Raw genomic sequence first — 19813 nt, 5'->3', positions numbered from 1 at the left:
ACACAGAAACATATAATATTCATAGTAGGAAACTACAGGTTCGCATAGTGTAGGTGTGCAAATGGGTGGTCAATTTTAAAGAACAAAGAAAATTTAAAATAAATGGTAGTTACATTATCTTAAGCCATACACATGTGCAAAAGCACGTTTTAAACCTCCGAGACAAAATGCATAATATCTTAAAACGTTTAAAATAACACTTGTAAAAACAAGCGTTTGCGAACATTGTGTTGCTCGCCATAACCCTTCACAAAGAATGAAGACTTGGCAGAAGAGCCATGGAGAAAACTAGATAGACAAGATTGGGAACAGGTGTCGTAAAGTCACAGGACGACAGAGGTAACATCTGTGATCCCCTTGGGCTAAGTTTGCATGTACAATAAATTTCAAAGAGTCAGTCACGATACCAAAATCAATGAGTACGCAAGTAGTTACTCCGTAAACCGAACCATATAGAGACAGAAGTGGCCAGGATATGGCACAAGACGGATTTTTCATTTTTGTAATGGTTGGGGAGGTATGAACAAAAAACCATTGGAAAACTTCAGCTGGGGTATGAGAATCCAATGTGCTGTCACTAGGATTAAATGTATACATTCATTGTCGCTAGGCAATGTACATATGATAGGCAATGCAAGTTAAGGATCCGCCATAAGTACATGGCATAGGCCATTTTTATTCAGTCCGTATTATCTGGAAATGTGTGTGTAAGTGAGCGATATCCAGCCAAATCTATGGCACGCAGAGGTCTGAAATTTTTAACATACATTGACACAGCCATGTATTATCGGTGAAATGCTGTGCCCAAGACCAATTCTTGCTCCAAGAAATGAAGGTGTCAACATTATCAACAAGCAACTTTTACAAGAATTACCTAGTGCTCTACGAATTTACAGGTCTAACAACACGACATGTAATGGAGCACCAATTATTCTTCTCAGGAATATGAATCCTCCTTCCCTCTGCAACAGAACATTGCTCTTAGTCAAGAAACTGATGCCGAATATTACTGAAGCCACCATCATGATTAGACATGCCGCGGGCGAAGTAGTATTCATTCCTCCGATTCATATTATCCCTTTTTATATACTGCTTCAATTTAGTCAGCAGTTCCCAGTTTCAGTTTCGCTGCATTCATCAACAAGGAAGGACAATCGCTGAAAATTGTATGACTATCTTTGGAAACCGTGCTTCTCCCATGTTCAACGGTACATGGGTTGTTGAGGAGTTTGAAAGAAACACATTTAGCTCCAAATGGAAGGACAATTAATATAGTTTATTTGGAATTTATGAGGAAAAATTAGTTTGTTTTTATATAATGTGGTCTTTAATATGTTTTAATATTATTCATAATAGCCTGCGTGGTTCAGGCGGGAGCGCGCCGGCCTCTCACCGCTGCGTTCCGTGGTTCAAATCCCCGTCACTCCATGCGAGATTTGTTCTGGACAAAGCGGCGGCGGGACAGGTTTTTCTCCGGGTTCTCCGGTTTTCCCTGTCATCATTCATTCCAGCAACATTCTCCAATATCATTTCATTTCATCTGTCAGTCATTAATCATTGTCCCAGAGGAGTGCGACAGGCTTCGGCAGCCAGCACAATTATTAGATGGGGGCTTCATTCATTCCATTCCTGACCTGTCGAATGACCGGAAAAGGCTGTGGATTTTCAATGTTATTTATAACATCTAACAACCCATTATTTTTAACACTGAAAGTAACAATACAATTAAAAATAATGTAATTCATGCAATCTGTGTTAATGTGGTTTATTTTTATTTTAAATAAATGGTTTTAAAATATTGAACGGTTGAATTACTGGGTGTTCAGTCTGGTAAGTGGATGTCAGACAAATTAAAGGGCAAAGTACACAAAAACCACTGTCCGGCCTGCCCTCATGTACGGCTCTGAATGTTGGGTAAGACAGAAAAAAAATATGACCAGCGAATGCATTTTGCAGAGATGCGGATGTTATGATGGTCGGCAGGAGTTGCTCTGTAAGTGTGCAATGAGCATATGTGAGGATCTTTTCAAGCTATGCCTATCAGAAGGAGGAAAAACAGCTCTGCTGGTATGGTCACGTCCGTTAGATCAGGTGCAAGAACGTTGGACAAAATCTCTTCGAGTCAGACTAGCCGACCCGGAGTGAGCTCACGAGTGCCCGTTTTATGGGTACATGCATGGCGAGGAAAGAAGGAGACTGACTTAATAAACGCGAGCGAAGCAGTGGTTACATGCTAGTACACGATGAACAGACTTTACAATGTGTATATAAAGGTTTAAATACTTTGTTGGCACAAAACTTGGCATGGGCACACTGCCTTGACAGCTGTCTACGCATTCCTAATACACTGTGCTTAGACTATTAAATTTAAAATGTTACATCGTACAGATTATTAAGCAACTTAGCGAGTAAACGTTCCAAGTTTGAGGGTGATATCTTTAATACTTTTTGAGTTACAATTCTTTGAGTGCAGCAGTGTAATTTATTTCCAGGAGGCTTTAACTATCTAGTCCACAGGGGAAAGCAGTCTCCATTTGGGGCCCGTCAATGTGTTAACAGAAGCCAGCAGTTAAAAGATCAGCGGATAACCGAGGCTTTACTGTATTATTAAAATTTGCTTTATGTCACACCGACATAGATAGGTCTTACGGCGACAATGGAACAGGAAAGGGCTATGAATGAAAATGGGAAACCATGGAAAACCATCTTCAGGGCTACGATAATAACGTTCGAACCCACTATCTCCAGAATACTGGATACGGGCTGAACTTTAGCGACTGCAGCTATCACGCTCGGTGTTGTATTATTACATCATCTACAAGATTATTTTCAGTCATGATTTGTAACCTCAAACACCCAATGAGAAATAACTTACCTGCTGTACCTGCAGCAACTTCATCACCAGGTCTTGTGGGATCTGCATCTGTTGCTGAGTTGGAGGCTGAGGTGGAGGAGGATGTTGTTGAGGAGCAGCCCCTCCACCTCCACCCTGTGGGCCAAGTGAGCCAAATCCACCCAGCGGATTCAGCCCTGGCTCCACAGTTTGACGGGATACCTGACGAGCCAATGCTTCTTGAGACTTGCTCAACATCTAGAATTCAGGAAAAGTAATTTATGTAATTTTAAGACCCAACTCATTTTCAAGAATCTTAAAAGCAAGCTCCTTAAAATTTGGAAGGAGGTAAGAGAGGTGGAAGGATACAAACATAATTTGGAAGATGTAACCGAGTTAATGAAAAAGGTTCATGGTCAAGCAGATCTGTTCCCTGTAAACATTCCATGGAAATTCCTGATCTACCAGGAATGCTAATAAAAGAAAAAATTTAAAAAAACACCTGTAATTGCCAAGCCATACTGCAGCTAAGTACTGGAAGTAACAGCTTAACATCTCTACAGGATTCCTTCTCTGAAAATTCTGTAGCCTATAAAAATGCACTGTTATGAATATACTGAAAGAAACTTAACCCTTACTGCTCCAAAGTTACACTAGACAGAGAGATCAGTTATGGGTCCAACACCGAGCATCGCTCAACGTATTTTGACAGCTGTTTTTAAGTTGCTTCTGCCATCTGTTTCCAATTGAGCTAACTTTGTAGGGTCCCCCCAGCAACTTCGCAAGTACAGAGGAATGAGTTCTGCCATTCCCAAGGATATAATATGGGAAATAGTCAGCTGTGTATTGGCATGTTTTTGCAATACAGTACATTGTTCACATCATGGAGTATCTACTGCAACAAATCTGTAGATATTTTTGTTCACATCAGCATTCCTACATAGTACTGAAATGAATTAGTGATTTGGTATGAATGAACACTGTATCAAAATGGAAATATACTTAGAAAGCAGCAATAAAGATTAACGTGATTTGGATTACAAATTTTAACCGTCAAATAAAAGTGAAGACATAGATTGCAAGAATAAGTCTCACACTGGAAGGGTAACTGAATAAATAATAGTTAATATCGTTGTTCAATACACGTCCGACTCCTTGGCTGAATTGTCAGCTTCCTGGCCTTCGTTTCAGAGAACTCTGGGTCTGATTCACGGCAAGGTCTGTTATTTTAACTGTGCAAGGTCAAGGACTGGGTCTTTGCAACTGTCTTGATATAAATCTTCACACTGCCAAAACCTAGAGAAACACGTATTTAGTGAATATGCCCCCCCCCCCACCTCACAGAATTATAGGAACGGCATCTGGCCATAGAATTGGGCCAAATCCACACAAAATGTTGATCCAAAGAAATAAGGGCAAAAGGCCAGGAAGAAATAGGAGATCGCTACTCAATCCATACCTTTCAATAAAATTCAGGTCAATTTCTATTCTTTCTCATAAGTACAATAAAGAGCAATTAATTTTGAATACTCCTAGAACTAGTGATATAAACTGGACTACAAAGGGTTCAGCCATCCAGAAAGAGGAGTTGTAAAATATCTGGATACTCTGAAATAGATATATTTCCTATTCTGTAGCAGCACATAGCCATGAAGTTCACTCGGCATACACTGAAATATAAGTACCAGGTTAATTCTTAGTCCTTCAACATCTATTTCTTCTCAGATTCATCAACTGAATTCACCAATTCACTTTCACTGAGAAGTAATTCATAAAAATCTTCACTCCTGATGTGGGAGTGTACGATAAGAAGGAAGTCTGACAAATAACGGAAAAGGAAAGATAAAAATATGGGCAGTAAAAGACAAGGAACACAGGAGAAACACAGCACTTACAATACTTAATTCACTGTAAGTAGCACAGAAAATCATTACAGTGATATCAGACATACATGATCATTATAGAGTGTTATGCCTTTCAGCGTTCAGTCTGCAAGCCTCTGAATTTACTACACGTTGCCACAATCCTCGATTTGCAACTAGTGCTGCGGCCTCATTTAGTTCTATACCTCTTATCTTCAAATCACTAGAAACCAAGTCTAACCATCGTCGTCTTGGTCTATCTACTTCTCTTACCCTCCATAACAGAGTCTATTATTCTCCTAGGTAACCTATCTTCCTCCATTCGCCTCACGACCCCACCACCAAACCCGGTTTATGAGTACTTCAACCATCGAGTTCATTCCTAAATTAGCCTTTATCTCCTCATTCTGAGTACCCTCCTGCCATTGTTCCCACCTGTTTGTACCAGCAATCATTCTTGCTACTTTCATGTCTGTTACTTCTAAGTTATGAATAAGATATCCTGAGTCCACCCAGCTTTCGCTCCCGTAAAGCAAAGTTGGTCTGAAAACAGACCGATGTAAAGATAGTTTCGTCTGGGAGCTGACTTCCTTCTTACAGAATACTGTTGATCACAACTGCGAGCTCACTGCATTAGCTTTACGACACCCTGATTCAATCTCACTATATTACCATTCCTGGGAGAACACACTACCTGAATACTTGAAATTATCGACCTGTTCTAGCTTTGCATCACTGATCTGACATTCAATTCTGTTGAATTTCTTACCTACCGACATCAATTTAGTCTTTGAGAGGCTAATTTTCATACCATAATACTCATTGCACCTATTTTCAAGTTCCAAGATATTACACTGCAGGCTTTCGGCACAATCTGCCATTTTAAGACCAAGTCGTCTGCATAGGCCAGACTGCTTACTACATTTCCACCTAACTGAATCCCTCCCTGCCATTTTATACCTTTCAGCAGATGATCCACGTACACTATGAACAGCAAAGGTGAAAGATTACAGCCTTGTCTAACCCATGTAAGTACCCTGAACCAAGAACTCATTCTACTATCAATTCTCACTGAAGCCCAATTGTCAACATAAATGCCTCTGATTGATTTTTACAATCTACCTTTAATTCCATAGTCCCCCAGTATAGCGAACATCTTTTCCCTCGGTACCCTGTCATATGCTTTCTCTAGATCTACTAAACAAACAACTGCCTATGCCACTCGTAACATTTTTCAATTACCTGGCGCGTACTGAAAATCTGATCCTGACAGCCTCTCTGTGGTCTGAAACCACACTGGTTTTCATCCAACTCCCTCTCAACGACTGATCGCACCCTCCCTTCCAAGATGCCAGTGAACACTTTGCCTGGTATACTTATCAATGAGATACCTCTATAGTTATTGCAATCCTCCCTGTTCCCTTGATTATAGATAGGTGCAATTACTGCTTTTGTCCAATCTGAAGGTACCTTACCAACACTCCATGCTTACTTTACTACTCTATGAAGCCATTTCATCCCTGCTTTCCCACTATACTGCACCATTTCAGGTCTAATTTCATCTATTCCTGCTGCTTTATGACAATAGAGTTTATTTACAATCCTTTCCACTTCCTCAAGCGTAATTTCACCAACATCATTTTCCTCCTCCCCATGAGCTTGGCTGTTCGCAACACCACCAGGATGATTTCCTTTTACACTGAGATGATTTTCAAAATATTCCCTCCACCTCTCCAGTGATTCCCTGGGATCTATTATGTGTTCACCTGAATTACTCAAAACACTGTTCATTTCCCTTTTCCCTCCCTTCCTAAGATTCTTTATTACTGTCCAGAAAGGTTTCCCTGCTGCTTGACTTAGCCTTTCCAGGTTATTACCAAAATCTCCCCATGACTTCTTTTGGGATTTAACAACTATTTGTTTTGCTCTGTTTCTTTCATCTACATACAAATCCCTGTCTGCCTCGACCCTTGTTTGGAGCCATTTCTGATGAGCCTTTTTACATTTACAAGCTGCTCTCACTTCATCATTCCACCAAGATGTTCGCTTTTTCCCATCTTTACAGACAGTTGTTCCTAGGCATTCCCTTGCTGTTTCTACTACAGCATCCCTGTATGCCACCCATTCACTTTCTATATCCTGAACCTGCTTACTGTCTATTGTTCGAAACTTCTCACTAATCATATCCATGTACTTCTAATTTCCTCGTCCTGGAGATTTTCTGCCCTTATTCGTTTGCGGACAGATTTCACTTTCTTTACCCTAGGCCTAGAGATACTTAGTTCACTACAGATCAGATAGTGGTCTGTATCAGTGAAAAATCCCCGGTAAACTCGTACATTCCTAATAGATTTCCTGAATTCGAAGTCGGTTAAGATATAGACAATTATGGATCTGGTACCCCTAGCCTCCCATTCCATGGCAGCTGGTATCCCAACTCTCAGGACCACTTACTAGGCCACTCAGCCGTTACCCACCACGGTTCACGAACTAGGACGTGACTACAGTAACCCTCACCATGAAATTAACACAACACAAAACAGTGGATATGAAATGAATTATTCAACAATTTATTATTTAGTCTTGCATTAGTTTTGACCGACTGGAAATTTTTTTTTTTGCTACGGGCTTTACGTCGCACCGACACAGATAGGTCTTATGGCGACGATGGGATAGGAAAGGCCTAGGAGTTGGAAGGAAGCGGCCGTGGCCTCAATTAAGGTACAGCCCCAGCATTTGCCTGGTGTGAAAATGGGAAACCACGGAAAACCATCTTCAGGGCTGCCGATAGTGGGATTCGAACCTACTATCTCCCGGATGCAAGCTCACAGCCGCGCGACTGGAAAATTTGAAGGTCATACTGCCATAAGCAACAGACTATAACCTCACGCACAGCTCCGAAGAGGAAGTAGGACAGAAATTTCACATCATAATTGCATTCAATTAGTACGGAAGTTGTGAAGTACAGTAGTTCAACAAAGTTTTTTTTTTTAACAGGCTAGCTTTCTTTTAACATTTCAAGCAAACCTGAACTGCAATTTGTGCTGCCAAGATTAACATTAACCAATGGAGTCTAGCGTTCGTACAGAGACTATCTGCATTTCATTTTCAAGTAAGCTCCCTCTGTGGATCAAGATCACACAAGATCATCTGTTCAAACCCAGCGGTAGTCGTCTTGATATTTCAAGGGCAGAAAAAAGTCCATTCAGCACTTCACGTCATACGATGTAGTCCTGCAAAATATCTGAGGACAAATTTGGTGTTTACTACCACAGATTGCCCAAGAGATTTTGTTTCAGTACCTGATAGAGTAAAATGAAACACAAACTGACACACTGGCAGCGTAAAAGGGTTCAAGAGCCATACTTATCTTTCAGAACTAATTTGTTCTTTCGCTTATTTTTCTCCGCTCCTCTGATACCAGTTCGGGCCTACTCTCCAGCTGCTTCTCCTGAAATTTCTGGAGAGGGTTCATCTGATTTCTGAACTCCTTTCCATTGTTAACTCTGCTGTGATTTGAATCTCTTCTACAAAGTTCTTGAGCTCCTCCAACCTTTTCGTGGTTGCCCTTAATCCTATGATATATTCGAGGATCCTTTTGGTCAATCTGTTTTTGTCTGTTCTCACTAGATGTTCCTAGAATTTCAATCATGGTTTCCAAGTTGTATCCGAGATCTTTGCGGTGTACTTGTAGAGATCCTCATTCCTCCTCTTCCTTCAAGTCTTCTAGATATTTGCAGTTCTAGAACTTTAAATGGCCCCATACACGCACAGACTTAGGAAGTACATCTGCGCAAACCAGTCTCTTCAGACATATATCTGTCTGTGTGTATGGCCAGTAAGTCTGCCGAAAAAAAGTCTGCAGGCAACTCGCCGACATTCTGGCGCTGCTTGAATTCAGCCAGAGACTTTGCGATGAAAGTGCTATCTCAGAGTTGCGGCAGAAAATGGTAACTTGGTGACCTACAAATACGAAACTGAAATTTATTTAGCGAGTCTTCTTCGTGCAGAACGTTACATTATGGCCAAGTAACAACTCATCTGTCAGCCTGTGCTGCAGTGGTTAGTGCGATTACCTGCCACCCCTGGAGGCCCAGGTTCGATTCCCGGCTCTGTCACGAAATTTGAAAAGTGGTACGAGGGCTGGTGCGAGGGTCCACTCAGCCTCGGGAGGTAAAATGAGTAGAAGTGGATTCGATTTCCACCTCAGCCATCTTGAAAGTGGTTTTCCGTGGTTTCCCACTTCTCCAGGCAAATGCCGGGATGGTACCTAACTTACGGCGATGACTGCTTCCTTCCCCCTTCCTTGACTATCCCTTCCAATCTTCCAATCCCCCCACAAGGCCCCTGTTCAACATAGCAGGCGAGGCCACCTGGGTGAGGTACTGTTCATTCTCCCCAGTTGTATCCCCCAACCCAATGTCTCACGCTCCAGGACACCGCCCTCGAGGCGGTAGACGTGGAATCCTTCTCCGAGTCCGAGGGAAAACCAACCCTGGAGGGTGAACAGATTAATAACTCATCATCTGTACCGACTAATTTCAATTTGTGTCCATTTTTCAACCAACCGAAGTGCATTCAACTTCCCCGGTAAATAATCATTTAGTCTGAGCAACTGCATACTTCTGACTTACCTCCCGGAGGCAAGTCTACGCATGTATGGGGCCCTTAAGGAGTTACCTTTCCTTTTTAGAGAGTTCTTGACGCTCTCCTTGTTTATTTATTATACGAGAACTGGAAAAAAGATCCAAAGGCAAGCAACACTATTCGTTCTTGGTGATTTCCGACAAAAGAGTATTGTTATGAAAATGGTACAAACTTTGGGCTGTAAGGACAATAGCTGCTCGCTCGACTGAGTGGAATGTTCGTAATGCTACTCTCTCTTACCCTAATGAAGATCTTTCCTTATATTAACCCCTAAGCACTTTCAGTGATCCCCATGGATTACATTCACCCTATCAACACTGTAATTAAATCTGATGACTTTTCAACTTTGTGAAACTTGCAACATGACTTTTCATGCCATTTACTCTCATACCATTGTAGAGATATTCTTGCTGGGCGATCTACAAAGTATTGTTGCAGTAAGTACTCTGCGGGTTGGGTTGTAGCCTCAATCTTGCTGCATCCACCGCCATTTGAGGGGTACGTTCCTAGAGGAACGTAAATGGTGCCATACAGTCCCTCTTGTTTCACAACTGTACTGCAGTATTTCATTTTGGTCTTGTAGGATAATGTCTGTTTATGACACGCCTTCCCATTTAGCCACTTCCATTTTTCTAGCTCCTTTCTTGTTGGCCTCTTTATCCAGTCCATTAGTTGTATTTGTTCTCCCAGGAAATTGAACTTTTCTGTTCTTGTATTCTTAATGTTTTTCCTCCATGTATTTTTCACTCACTGGTTTGTACTCCATGCTTTTTGTTTCTTTTTTCTTTTTTCCTTCTATAGGAGATTTAAGACTTATCTTCTCAGCAATTTCATGCATATTCCCTACAAACTTCTGAGCATCATCTCCATTTCGACCAAAGAGGTCAAGACTGTCAGAAAAGCCCAACATTTAATTTCCAGGTTCTGCTCTTTCGTCCCAAAGTGTATTCCCTTTATTCCTTCTACTTCCAGTACTTCACCGCATATGGTTATCATTATCATACAGTCGTCTCAAATTACTATTATTATCATAACCATATTCAAGAAAGGTGACCGTAGTGTATATGTAAACTATCCCAGTATATCCTTGCTTTCTACAGCAGGTAAGGTCATGGCAGGAATTCTGCTTAACTGCCTCGAAGTTATTTCCGAGAGGATTCTCCCTGAACCTCATTGTGTTTTTCGAGCTTCCAGAGGCACATTTGATACGACCCCTGCAAGGTAACTTCATGAAAATATAGGGAGCAATAGAAACTACTGTTCATGGTATTTTATGATCTGAGAAAGGCCTTTGATTGTATGTGGTTCGTGTTTACATGCTATGGCTGCCCAGAACGATTTGCCAGTTCAGTCCAGGCACTTCATGATTCATGTCTGGGCAAGTTTTACAACAAAATAACATCTCTCAACCTTTTCCAATCATACACAGATCATGCAGATAACAGAGTTTCTGGGGACTTTTATAATACCGGAACACCCTTTCTCCAGAAGTTACATATATGAAAGAACCAAATTCAGGGTAATGAGTAGAAAACTTCAACAACACTGCAGGTGGACTTCTATACCAAAGAGATGACAAATGAGGTAATTAGGTACTCCGGGGTTGAATGAGAGTGCAACCCATTGCATTCCCCTTCAAAACTGAACTATCTCAGTCAGGTCTGAACCCATAACCTTGGGATTTGGAGGCTGAACTACCAATGATCCGCAGAGGGAGTAATGATAATATTCGTCCTAAGTCTCATTAACTAATTTAGTTTTTGGATATGCCAAGGTGTCCAAATTTTGTCCCACAGGGGTTCCTTGATGTGCTAATAAATCTACGGGCACAAGACTGGCTTTACTGAGCACCTTCAAATACCACCAGAGTGAGTCTGTATCAACTCTACAGGCTTCGGGATGATTAAAGGCTATTGTTTCTTAATGGGCAAAAAACTGAACGTACTTCTCAGTTCCGTGAGCTACCTGATGGAAAACATCTTTTACAGATACACATGTGAGATATTTTGAACAAGTTTATATTTATCTTCAATTAGTGGGTAGTAGGTAGGAACCCTCTTTGGAGGCAGCCCTGCCAATGCGAGACCCAGAGCACACTGGTAGTATCATCTAGTAAGGGCCTCAGCTCAGGGTTACGAGTGAAGAACTCAACGGAATCTACAGGGAGAAGATGGACTACAGAACGGTGTAGATTGCGGAAGAGGTAGCCCGGTACTCAGGGAATAGTATGAGTACACTATGCATCAGCAGAGTTTGTTTCCAATGTTAGGGGCGGCTGCAAGGGAGTCTGCTCCCCATGTAAAGGGCAGCCTGAATAATTTCTGGCAGTAGTCCTAAAATGCCTCCTGGAGCGGCAATCCCATTGTAACAATAGCCTAAAAATTATGGTATACCATCCAACAACCCGACCTAGCAGGAGCTGGACAAGGAGGAATTAAAAAGATTATGATTAACCTCCAACATACAGGGTGGCCCACTTAAACCTTTCATCGCAGATATATCTGGAACAACAAGAGACATTGAAAAATGACTTTCACGGACATGAAGACAGGGAAGGGGCTAATTAAAGCAAGTACTATGAGCCAGTCAAAAACTTAAGAAAATAGTATTTTCACCATCAACTTATGTTTTTTTTAATGGACACCTTGTATTATTTCGTGTGCAATCATTAACATGAAAAATCACATAAGTAATGGCGTTTGTTTCATCGCAGTAGGTCAATTGCATCCCGAGATATTTCAACGTGAAGTTCACGCTCGAGACAAACGAACCTCGCAGCAGTTGCACATTCTGAGAGTCCAGCGTGAACCTCACGGTCCTGTTACTCGCGATAGGATTGCCGTACTATGATGCGACAGGCACGTACTTGATGTTATTTGCACTGTTATGAAGAGGCTTGAAACAATACCTATTTCCAGTCACACAATGGAATTATAAAGAAAGGAGTTGTTCGTTCGTGTTCTATTGATCTCTACTACTGTAATAGACATAATGGTAACGAAATGGAATACCACCAATAGGGGTATTACAAAATCAATCGCTGACTGAGGATCTAGCAGAGGGGGGAAAAATGCTGGTTTACTGTACATAGTTGAACGTCAATTACATAATGTTACATGCCAAGTACGACATGTTACTGAACATTTTAAATTACTACATTGCACATGAAATTTTGCACATGGTGAAGTGATGACATAAACGTATGTTTGTACAGTAGGACGTACAAAACGAACAAAATCTCAGAAATACACAAACATGTACGCCAATATGCAACCGGATTTCTCACAACAGAAACTCTACCAAGCATGTTCGAAGAGATCGCCATTTACATGGCAACACCGCTGTGTGCGCTCCAACACAGATCGACTCACTGCTGCCAATGTTTCTGGTGTTATTGCAGCACATGCAGCGGTAATACCGTCTTTCATGTTGTCCCTTGTTGCTGGAACCTGCTGATACACATTTTTCACATGTCCCCAAAGAAAAAATTGAATGGGGTGAGGTCCGGCGATCATGCTGGAAATCTCTGAACAGGACTGCCTCTTCCTATCCTTCAATTTGGGAACTGTCGATTTAGTGCATTTCTTGACACTATGGCATTATGTGCAGGGCATCCATCATCCTGATACCACATTATTTGACGCAAATTCAGAGGTAGGTCTTCCAGTAATACAGGTAAGGTACGTCTCAATAACTGCCTGTACTTTCGCCCAGTCAAAGTGCCATCAATGAAATACGGACCAATGATTTGCTGTCCTACAATGCCACACCATACATTGATGCTCCACTGACGATGGTCTGCCTGACGAAGCCAATGTGGGTTTTCCGTTGCCCAATAATGCATATTGTGCAAGCTGACGTTCCCATGGTTTGTAAACGTGGCTTCATCGGTAAACAGTACCCTACGCATAACGTCCTGGCCTTGCTGCAGAACGCACTGGCAGTATTCCAGATGAATTTGAAAGTCATTGCCGTGAAGCTATTGATGTAGTGACAAGTGGTATGGGTGGTATTTATGCCTGTAAAGAATGCATAGCACGCTTTTTTTTTTTTTTTTTTTAGAGATTCCAATCTGTCTTTCCATTTCACGAGAACTAGCATGAGGATTTATTGCAATGGCTGCCAGAACAGAGACTTCTGCTGCTCCATGTGTTACTCTCTTCCTTCGGACCCGTGGTCATTGAGACAAGCTTCCTGTCACGCTAATTCTTGTAACAATGTTAGTGAAGGTAGGACAGGTTAGGTGATGTCTATTCGGGTAATGCTGTGGATACAGTTGTGCTGCTCGTGTGCCTTAACACGTCAACCTTTTCTGCCTGAGCGAAACCCATGTCAAATGCCTAGAAAGGATGGACAGTTACATTAATGCTAGGTTTAAAATATTGATACCAATTACTGTGTACAGTACACCACTGTCATTTACCTGAACGTACCTCCAACAAATCAACCTTCTTCGTAGAGAACCTTTCGCACACTACACAGCGGTGATAAATCGTTCAGTTCCAGTACAGATCTTCAGAGATGAGGGGTGTATTGGGTAGTGTAGGCTAATGGGTCGGCTTACACTGACTGGTGACATTAAAATTCGTTACAGTAACTTTGCTGTACGAATAATGTACATTCTGAAGTAGTACAATACAGAGTACTGCACTGTACTGTGTAGGTAAATAAAACATGCAAGAGAAAAACCGTTATTTACATATCCTTTTGCTGTGGCAGGAAAGGCTTCTCTTCTCTTCATCCCTCTTGATGACGGTGCAAATAGCATGAAGTACGGCGCATGTCGCATCGTAGTACGTTAATCACATCGCGATTAGAGGCACGCGAGGTTCGCGCTTGACTCTCGGGATGTGCAACTGCTGCACATTTCGTTTATCTCAAGCATCAATTTCAAGTTGCAATATCTCAGGATGTAATCGACATTTGCAATGAAACAAACACCATTACTTATGTGATTTTTCATGTTAACGATTGTGCTAGAAATAATACAAGGTCTCCATTTAAAAAAATGAATTTATGTTGAAAATGCTATTTTCCTACGTTTTTGACTGGCTTATAGTACTTTAATTAGCCCCTTCCCTACCTTCATGCCACTGAAAGTCATTCTTCAATATCTCATGTTCCAGATGTATCTGCAGTGAAAGATTTAAGTGGACCATCCTGTATATACAATGAAAATAAAATGAAATGATACAATATTTTTGTCCAGATTTTCCTGCAATTTGTATGTTGCTCATAGCAATGGTACACAACAAAACACAGATATAAATAAAATTTCAATATTACTGTAATAAGTTTCTTATCTAAGGAGCACATTCCATGAAGCATTTATCACTTATGTTAATATATATGAATGAAATCAACAAGGAATATAAAATATAAAGCATCAAGCTCAACTAAATGCCTCAAAATAAGGAAGCATCTACCCTACCTCTGAGTATTAGACCATGGTAGACTAATCCTAAACAATGAGAATACAAGCATCGACACCAAATACAGAACCAGCTCAAAAGGATAGCAAGGAAGGCTACATACATCTAGTTCACATATACTTCGAGCACAAGCAACAAAAGATCTCCACTACTTTCTCAACAGTATCATCAGCCAACTCACCTGAAGGGCAGTTGATATTCAGGTGAAGCTAGTTTCTCTGTTAAAAGAGTATCAATTTTTCACAGCTTTATTAATAAACAATACTGAGAGGGAAGTTCAGAATCAACATTTAAGAATTATTCAAGGGTTTTCTAAGTACATGCCCTTCCTAATTTCAGGCATCTAAAGAAACTATTTCCCTGGTGTAAAAATTAACATCTCCACTAGTAATAGGGTAAACATAGAATATACCACCTTATTTTCTCATCACTATCGATAAAGAACCCCTCCCAATTGTCCTTTGTAAGGAATTAATTTGGAAGAATACCGAGTATTAATGTTATCACTTGCAGAAAATGATTTTTAGTGCAGGGAAGAAAAGGGAAAGGAATGACCAATGGTTATTTTTAAAAATTTTTTCAACGTTTTACAAAAGTAAGCCTGCATCTTAAACTATTTGAACTCCCATACGAGTATCTACTCCATGAATCATTTCTCATCCTATGATAATATCAAAATCAGGAAGAACACTTTATACAGTAAAACATTAACCTGACCTTCGATGGTTCAACTCCTCACATAATCCAACCACGACACAGACCCAAATGTACTGTACCCATGCACTTTGTGGGCACTTGAATCGTTACACACAGTACATTGTTGAGTCTGTTACCTCGTAATAACTGACCAGCCAGTGCATTCTGATACTTTGTTTAGTGAGTGTTGAAGTGGTGTTTTTTGATGTTTCTTGACAATGTGAACAATTTGTGTGTTTTATGGTAAAAAATTGTTCAATTTGCACACTAATCACATTATGGTGGTGGTGGTGGTGATTTTTGTTTTAAGAGGAAGTACAACGAGGTAATCATCCTTTCTGAACAAATAAGTGGAAAAGAAATTTAAAATATAAAACAAAATTATTTATTCAACAAAGGATTTTGGAAACGCAGTACAAAATAAAACAAAAAATTATAAAACTAGGCCGAAAGGATTACTAACGTATCAAAAGGGAACGTACGTTCCCTGAGTAACAGTACACTTGTAATTTACATACCCTTGATAAGTCCACTGTCGCACATAAAGCGGATGACGAGATCAGCAGTAGTCGCGTCATCGGCTAGTATGCGTTCGAGTGTTTCCTGCAGGCTGAGGCTCCGTCTTAGGCCAGAGAGATCGGCGCACTCTGTGGGGATGTGGGCCACGGTGAATTCGGCACCACAAGAACACACTGGGGGGGGTCTTCCCTCTTTAGGAGATAAGAGTGCGTGGATCGTAAATGACCTATCCTCAGCCTGCACAGTACTATGGCCTCTCTCCGTGAAGGTCGGAAAGAGGACCGCCACACGGTAGTTGTCTTCTTAATTGCTCTCAGCTTGTTGGGAGTTTGGATATCTAGCCACTCCGATTCCCAGAACGCCAAGATGGTTCGACGTAGCTGAGAACAAATATCCTTAGCAGGTACATTGACGGGTCTTGGAGGTATAAGTGCAGCTTCCTTTGCTGCTTCATCCGCAAGTTCGTTTCCCGCAATCCCAACGTGGCTTGGAAGCCACGCGAAAGTAATTCTGGTGCTAGCATCGCTTAACCTGGCTAGAAGGTCATGTATCTGCTGCACCAGTGGGTGTTGCGAGAAACAGGTTTCAATAGACTGCAGAGAGCTTAACGAATCGGTACACAACAGAAAGTGGCTTCTTTCGTCACGCAGTGCAAACTGCAGAGCCTCTAAGATAGCGTAAAGCTCTGCAGTATACACGCTACATACTTTAGGGAGCGAGATCTTCGTACTCATATCATCAATGACAAAAGAGCAACCAACATTATCTCCGATTTTAGAACCATCCGTGAAGATAAGTCTCGCGGCCGGATATTGGTGAACAAAGTCCTGGAAATACCTCCGATGAACGGAGGAATCGGTGTTCACCTTGGGTCCACAGAGCAGATCTAGACGTATATCAGGTTGCGGAACCAACCACGGAGGTACCTCGCTAAGAGTTCGCTCAAGACAACCACCGATATCAATATTCAAATCATGACACAAGCTATCAATCCGAAACCCAACCGGCCGTGTGGCATTCGGCCGGTCTTGGCACCGCTGGTGGTATTGGGTGCGATAGATGCATTGATAGCTTGGATGTAGCAGCATTACACGAATTTTGGCAGCGTACGTTAGGAGTAACTGCTGCCTCCTTATCCGTAAAGGTGGAACTCCCGCTTCAGCGAGCAGGCTGGGAATGGGGCTAGTACGGAAAGCACCCGTTGCCAGCCTTACTCCACTATGGTGAATACTGTCTAAAAGGCTCAGCGTAGATTTTGATGCTCAGCCATAAGCCGCACTTCCATAGTCAATTCGGGAGAGGACCGTCGCCGTGTAAAATCGTAGCAGTACCGCACGGTCAGCCCCCCACGAAGTGCCGCTGAGAAACTTAAGCATGTTAAGTCTCTTCATGCAGGCAACCTTTAACTGACGGATGTGGGGCTGCCACGTAAGTCTCTTATCAAAATGGAGACCCAGGAATTTGCAGGTGTCAACCACTGGTAAGACACTGTTTCGCAAGCGGAGCTCTGGTTCGGGATGCACAGGCCGACGTCGACAGAAGTGTACAACTGAGGTTTTCGCTGCTGAAAATCGAAAAACATGTTGCAGGGCCCATCTGTCGACTCGGTTAATAGCTTGCTGTAGCCGTCTCTCTGCAAACGCCACCCTTCCGGAGCTGTAATGTAGAGCTAAGTCGTCTACATACAGCGATGGAACGACTGCGGGCCCAGCAGCGGCAACTATGCCGTTGATGGCGATTGCGAACAACGTGACACTCAGTACCGATCCCTGAGGTACTCCATTTCCCTGAACGTAATATTGAGAAAATGCATTCCCTACTCGGACTCGAAAGAGACGGAGGGACATGAAGTTCTCAATAAACGTAGGCAAATTTCCCCGAAATCCCCACTGGTGTAGAGTGGAGAGAATCCCATATCGCCAGGTAGTATCGAAAGCTTTTTCCAGGTCAAAAAACACGGCGATCAGTGGCAGACCGATGAGAGCGAAAACCACACTGGTAGTTAGACAAGAGGCCCTCCCTTTCCATGGCCCACACAAGACGCCGGTTGACCATCCTTTCAAATAGCTTACAGAGGCCATTTGTAAGGCATATTGGCCTATAACTATCCAGAAGTTTTGGATCTTTACCTGGCTTGGGAATTGGTATTACATTTCCCTCACGCCATTGAGATGGAAACACTCCCTCACTCCATATTCTGTTGAATAGGGTGAGGATATCCTTGAGACATCTGTCACTCAAATGCTTAAGCATTTGATTATGGATTTTGTCCGGTCCAGGAGCCGTATCTCTGCATAGCGCAAGTGCACTTCGCAACTCCCACTCCGTGAAGGCCACGTTGTAGGGATGCGAAGCACTAGAGGCAAAAGAGAGATGGTGGGCCTCTGCTTCGCGCTTAATTGGAAGAAATGCAGGGTCGTATCTCCTAGAGCTGGACGTATCTGCGAAATGTGACGCGATGTGGTCTGCAATGACTGAAGGAATCGTAACTATATCTCCATTAATGGAGATTCCGGGTACTGAGGGCACATTCTGTACTCCGACAATACGGCGGAGTTTTGTCCACACTTGTGATGAAGTATGTGCCGTGATGGATGACACATACTTTTCCCACGTAGCTTTCTTACTTTCTCGAATCAAAAAACGGGCCTTCGCGCGCAGACGCTTAAATGCGACATGATTGGCCATCGTAGGATTCCAACGATAATGCTTAAAAGCCCGTCGGCGATCACGTATGGCTGCTGCAATTTCGTCCGTCCACCATGGGACCTGTTTCCGGCGACGAATACCGGACGAGGAAGGAATTGTTTCCTCTGCAGCAGCCAAAATTCCAGTAGTAATGGAAGATACGTGGTCGTCAACAGACTCCAGCATATCATCAGCCATCACTGCGCGTTTTGTAAATTCTGGCCAATTTGCCCGCCGAAGTAACCAGCGCGTGGGTACTTCGGACTGTCTTTGATTCAAGAGAGACAGAATTATCGGGAAGTGGTCACTATCACAGAGGTCGTCGTGAACTTGCCACCGTAGCAGGGGAACTAGCGCACGGCTAAACAAAGTGACATCCAGGTGTGAGAATGTGCCATGCGTGCTACTGAAATGTGTCGGTTCCCCTGTATTGAGCACACAAAGATGAAATAGGTTGATCATTCGCTCGAGCTTCCTCCCCCTAGAACAGGAAGACGGAGAACCCCATAGTGTGTTACGGGTGTTCACATCCCCCAGCATGAGGAAAGGAGGAGGCAACTGAGCGATCAAATCTTGTAGTGCATGCATATCAAGGTTATAATCCGGTGGAAAGTACACGTTGCAAACCGTTGTCATTACTGGCAACGGAGTGCGAACTGCAACTGCATCTAGCTGAGTACGGAGCGGTACTTCTTCGCTGAAGATGTCGGAGCGAACTAGGGTACAAACGCCCCCAGTTGCCGCGCCATCCACAGCTACTCTGTCTTTGGAATAAAGACGATATCCTCTCATAGTCGTGTCGTGTCCAGGTCTCAAACGAGATTCCTGTAGACAGACTATGGAGGCCGCATAGACGGATATCAGTTGACGTAACTCAGCTAGGCGACAGTGGTAACTACTGCAGTTCCACTGCAATAGTGCCATTGTGTGGATTGGTAGTGTTGCAAAATTAGGACAATTGCTTGCCCTTCTTTTTGTCAACTACCTGCCATTTTCCGCCGTTGTTGTCGGTATTGTCGTCACCATCCACGACAATGAGTGGTTCAGTCTCCATTGTCTCCTCAGAAGGAGGCGCGGTGACTGGACCCTCCGCGGACGGTGATCTTATTGGTCTGGAACAGTGGGCCTTCTTCCTG

General features: G+C 42.5%; 1 protein-coding gene across 3 annotated transcripts in view; it reads right to left on the bottom strand.

Moving 5' to 3' along the window:
• Positions 1 to 19813, bottom strand: part of LOC136886364 (eukaryotic translation initiation factor 4E transporter) — a 427031-nt gene that overhangs the window by 128696 nt on the left and 278522 nt on the right. For all 3 annotated transcript variants that reach the window (XM_068230726.1, XM_068230727.1, XM_068230728.1), the window contains exon 14: positions 2876 to 3091. In XM_068230726.1, the coding sequence (XP_068086827.1) occupies positions 2876 to 3091 (216 nt within the window). The remainder of the gene's footprint in view (positions 1 to 2875; positions 3092 to 19813) is intronic.

Source organism: Anabrus simplex, chromosome X (genome assembly GCF_040414725.1).
Source record: "Anabrus simplex isolate iqAnaSimp1 chromosome X, ASM4041472v1, whole genome shotgun sequence".
NCBI classification, from domain to species: domain Eukaryota; kingdom Metazoa; phylum Arthropoda; class Insecta; order Orthoptera; family Tettigoniidae; genus Anabrus; species Anabrus simplex.
The sequence above is the reverse complement of the archived record's forward strand: the minus strand, read 5'-3'. Positions and strand labels throughout refer to the sequence as shown.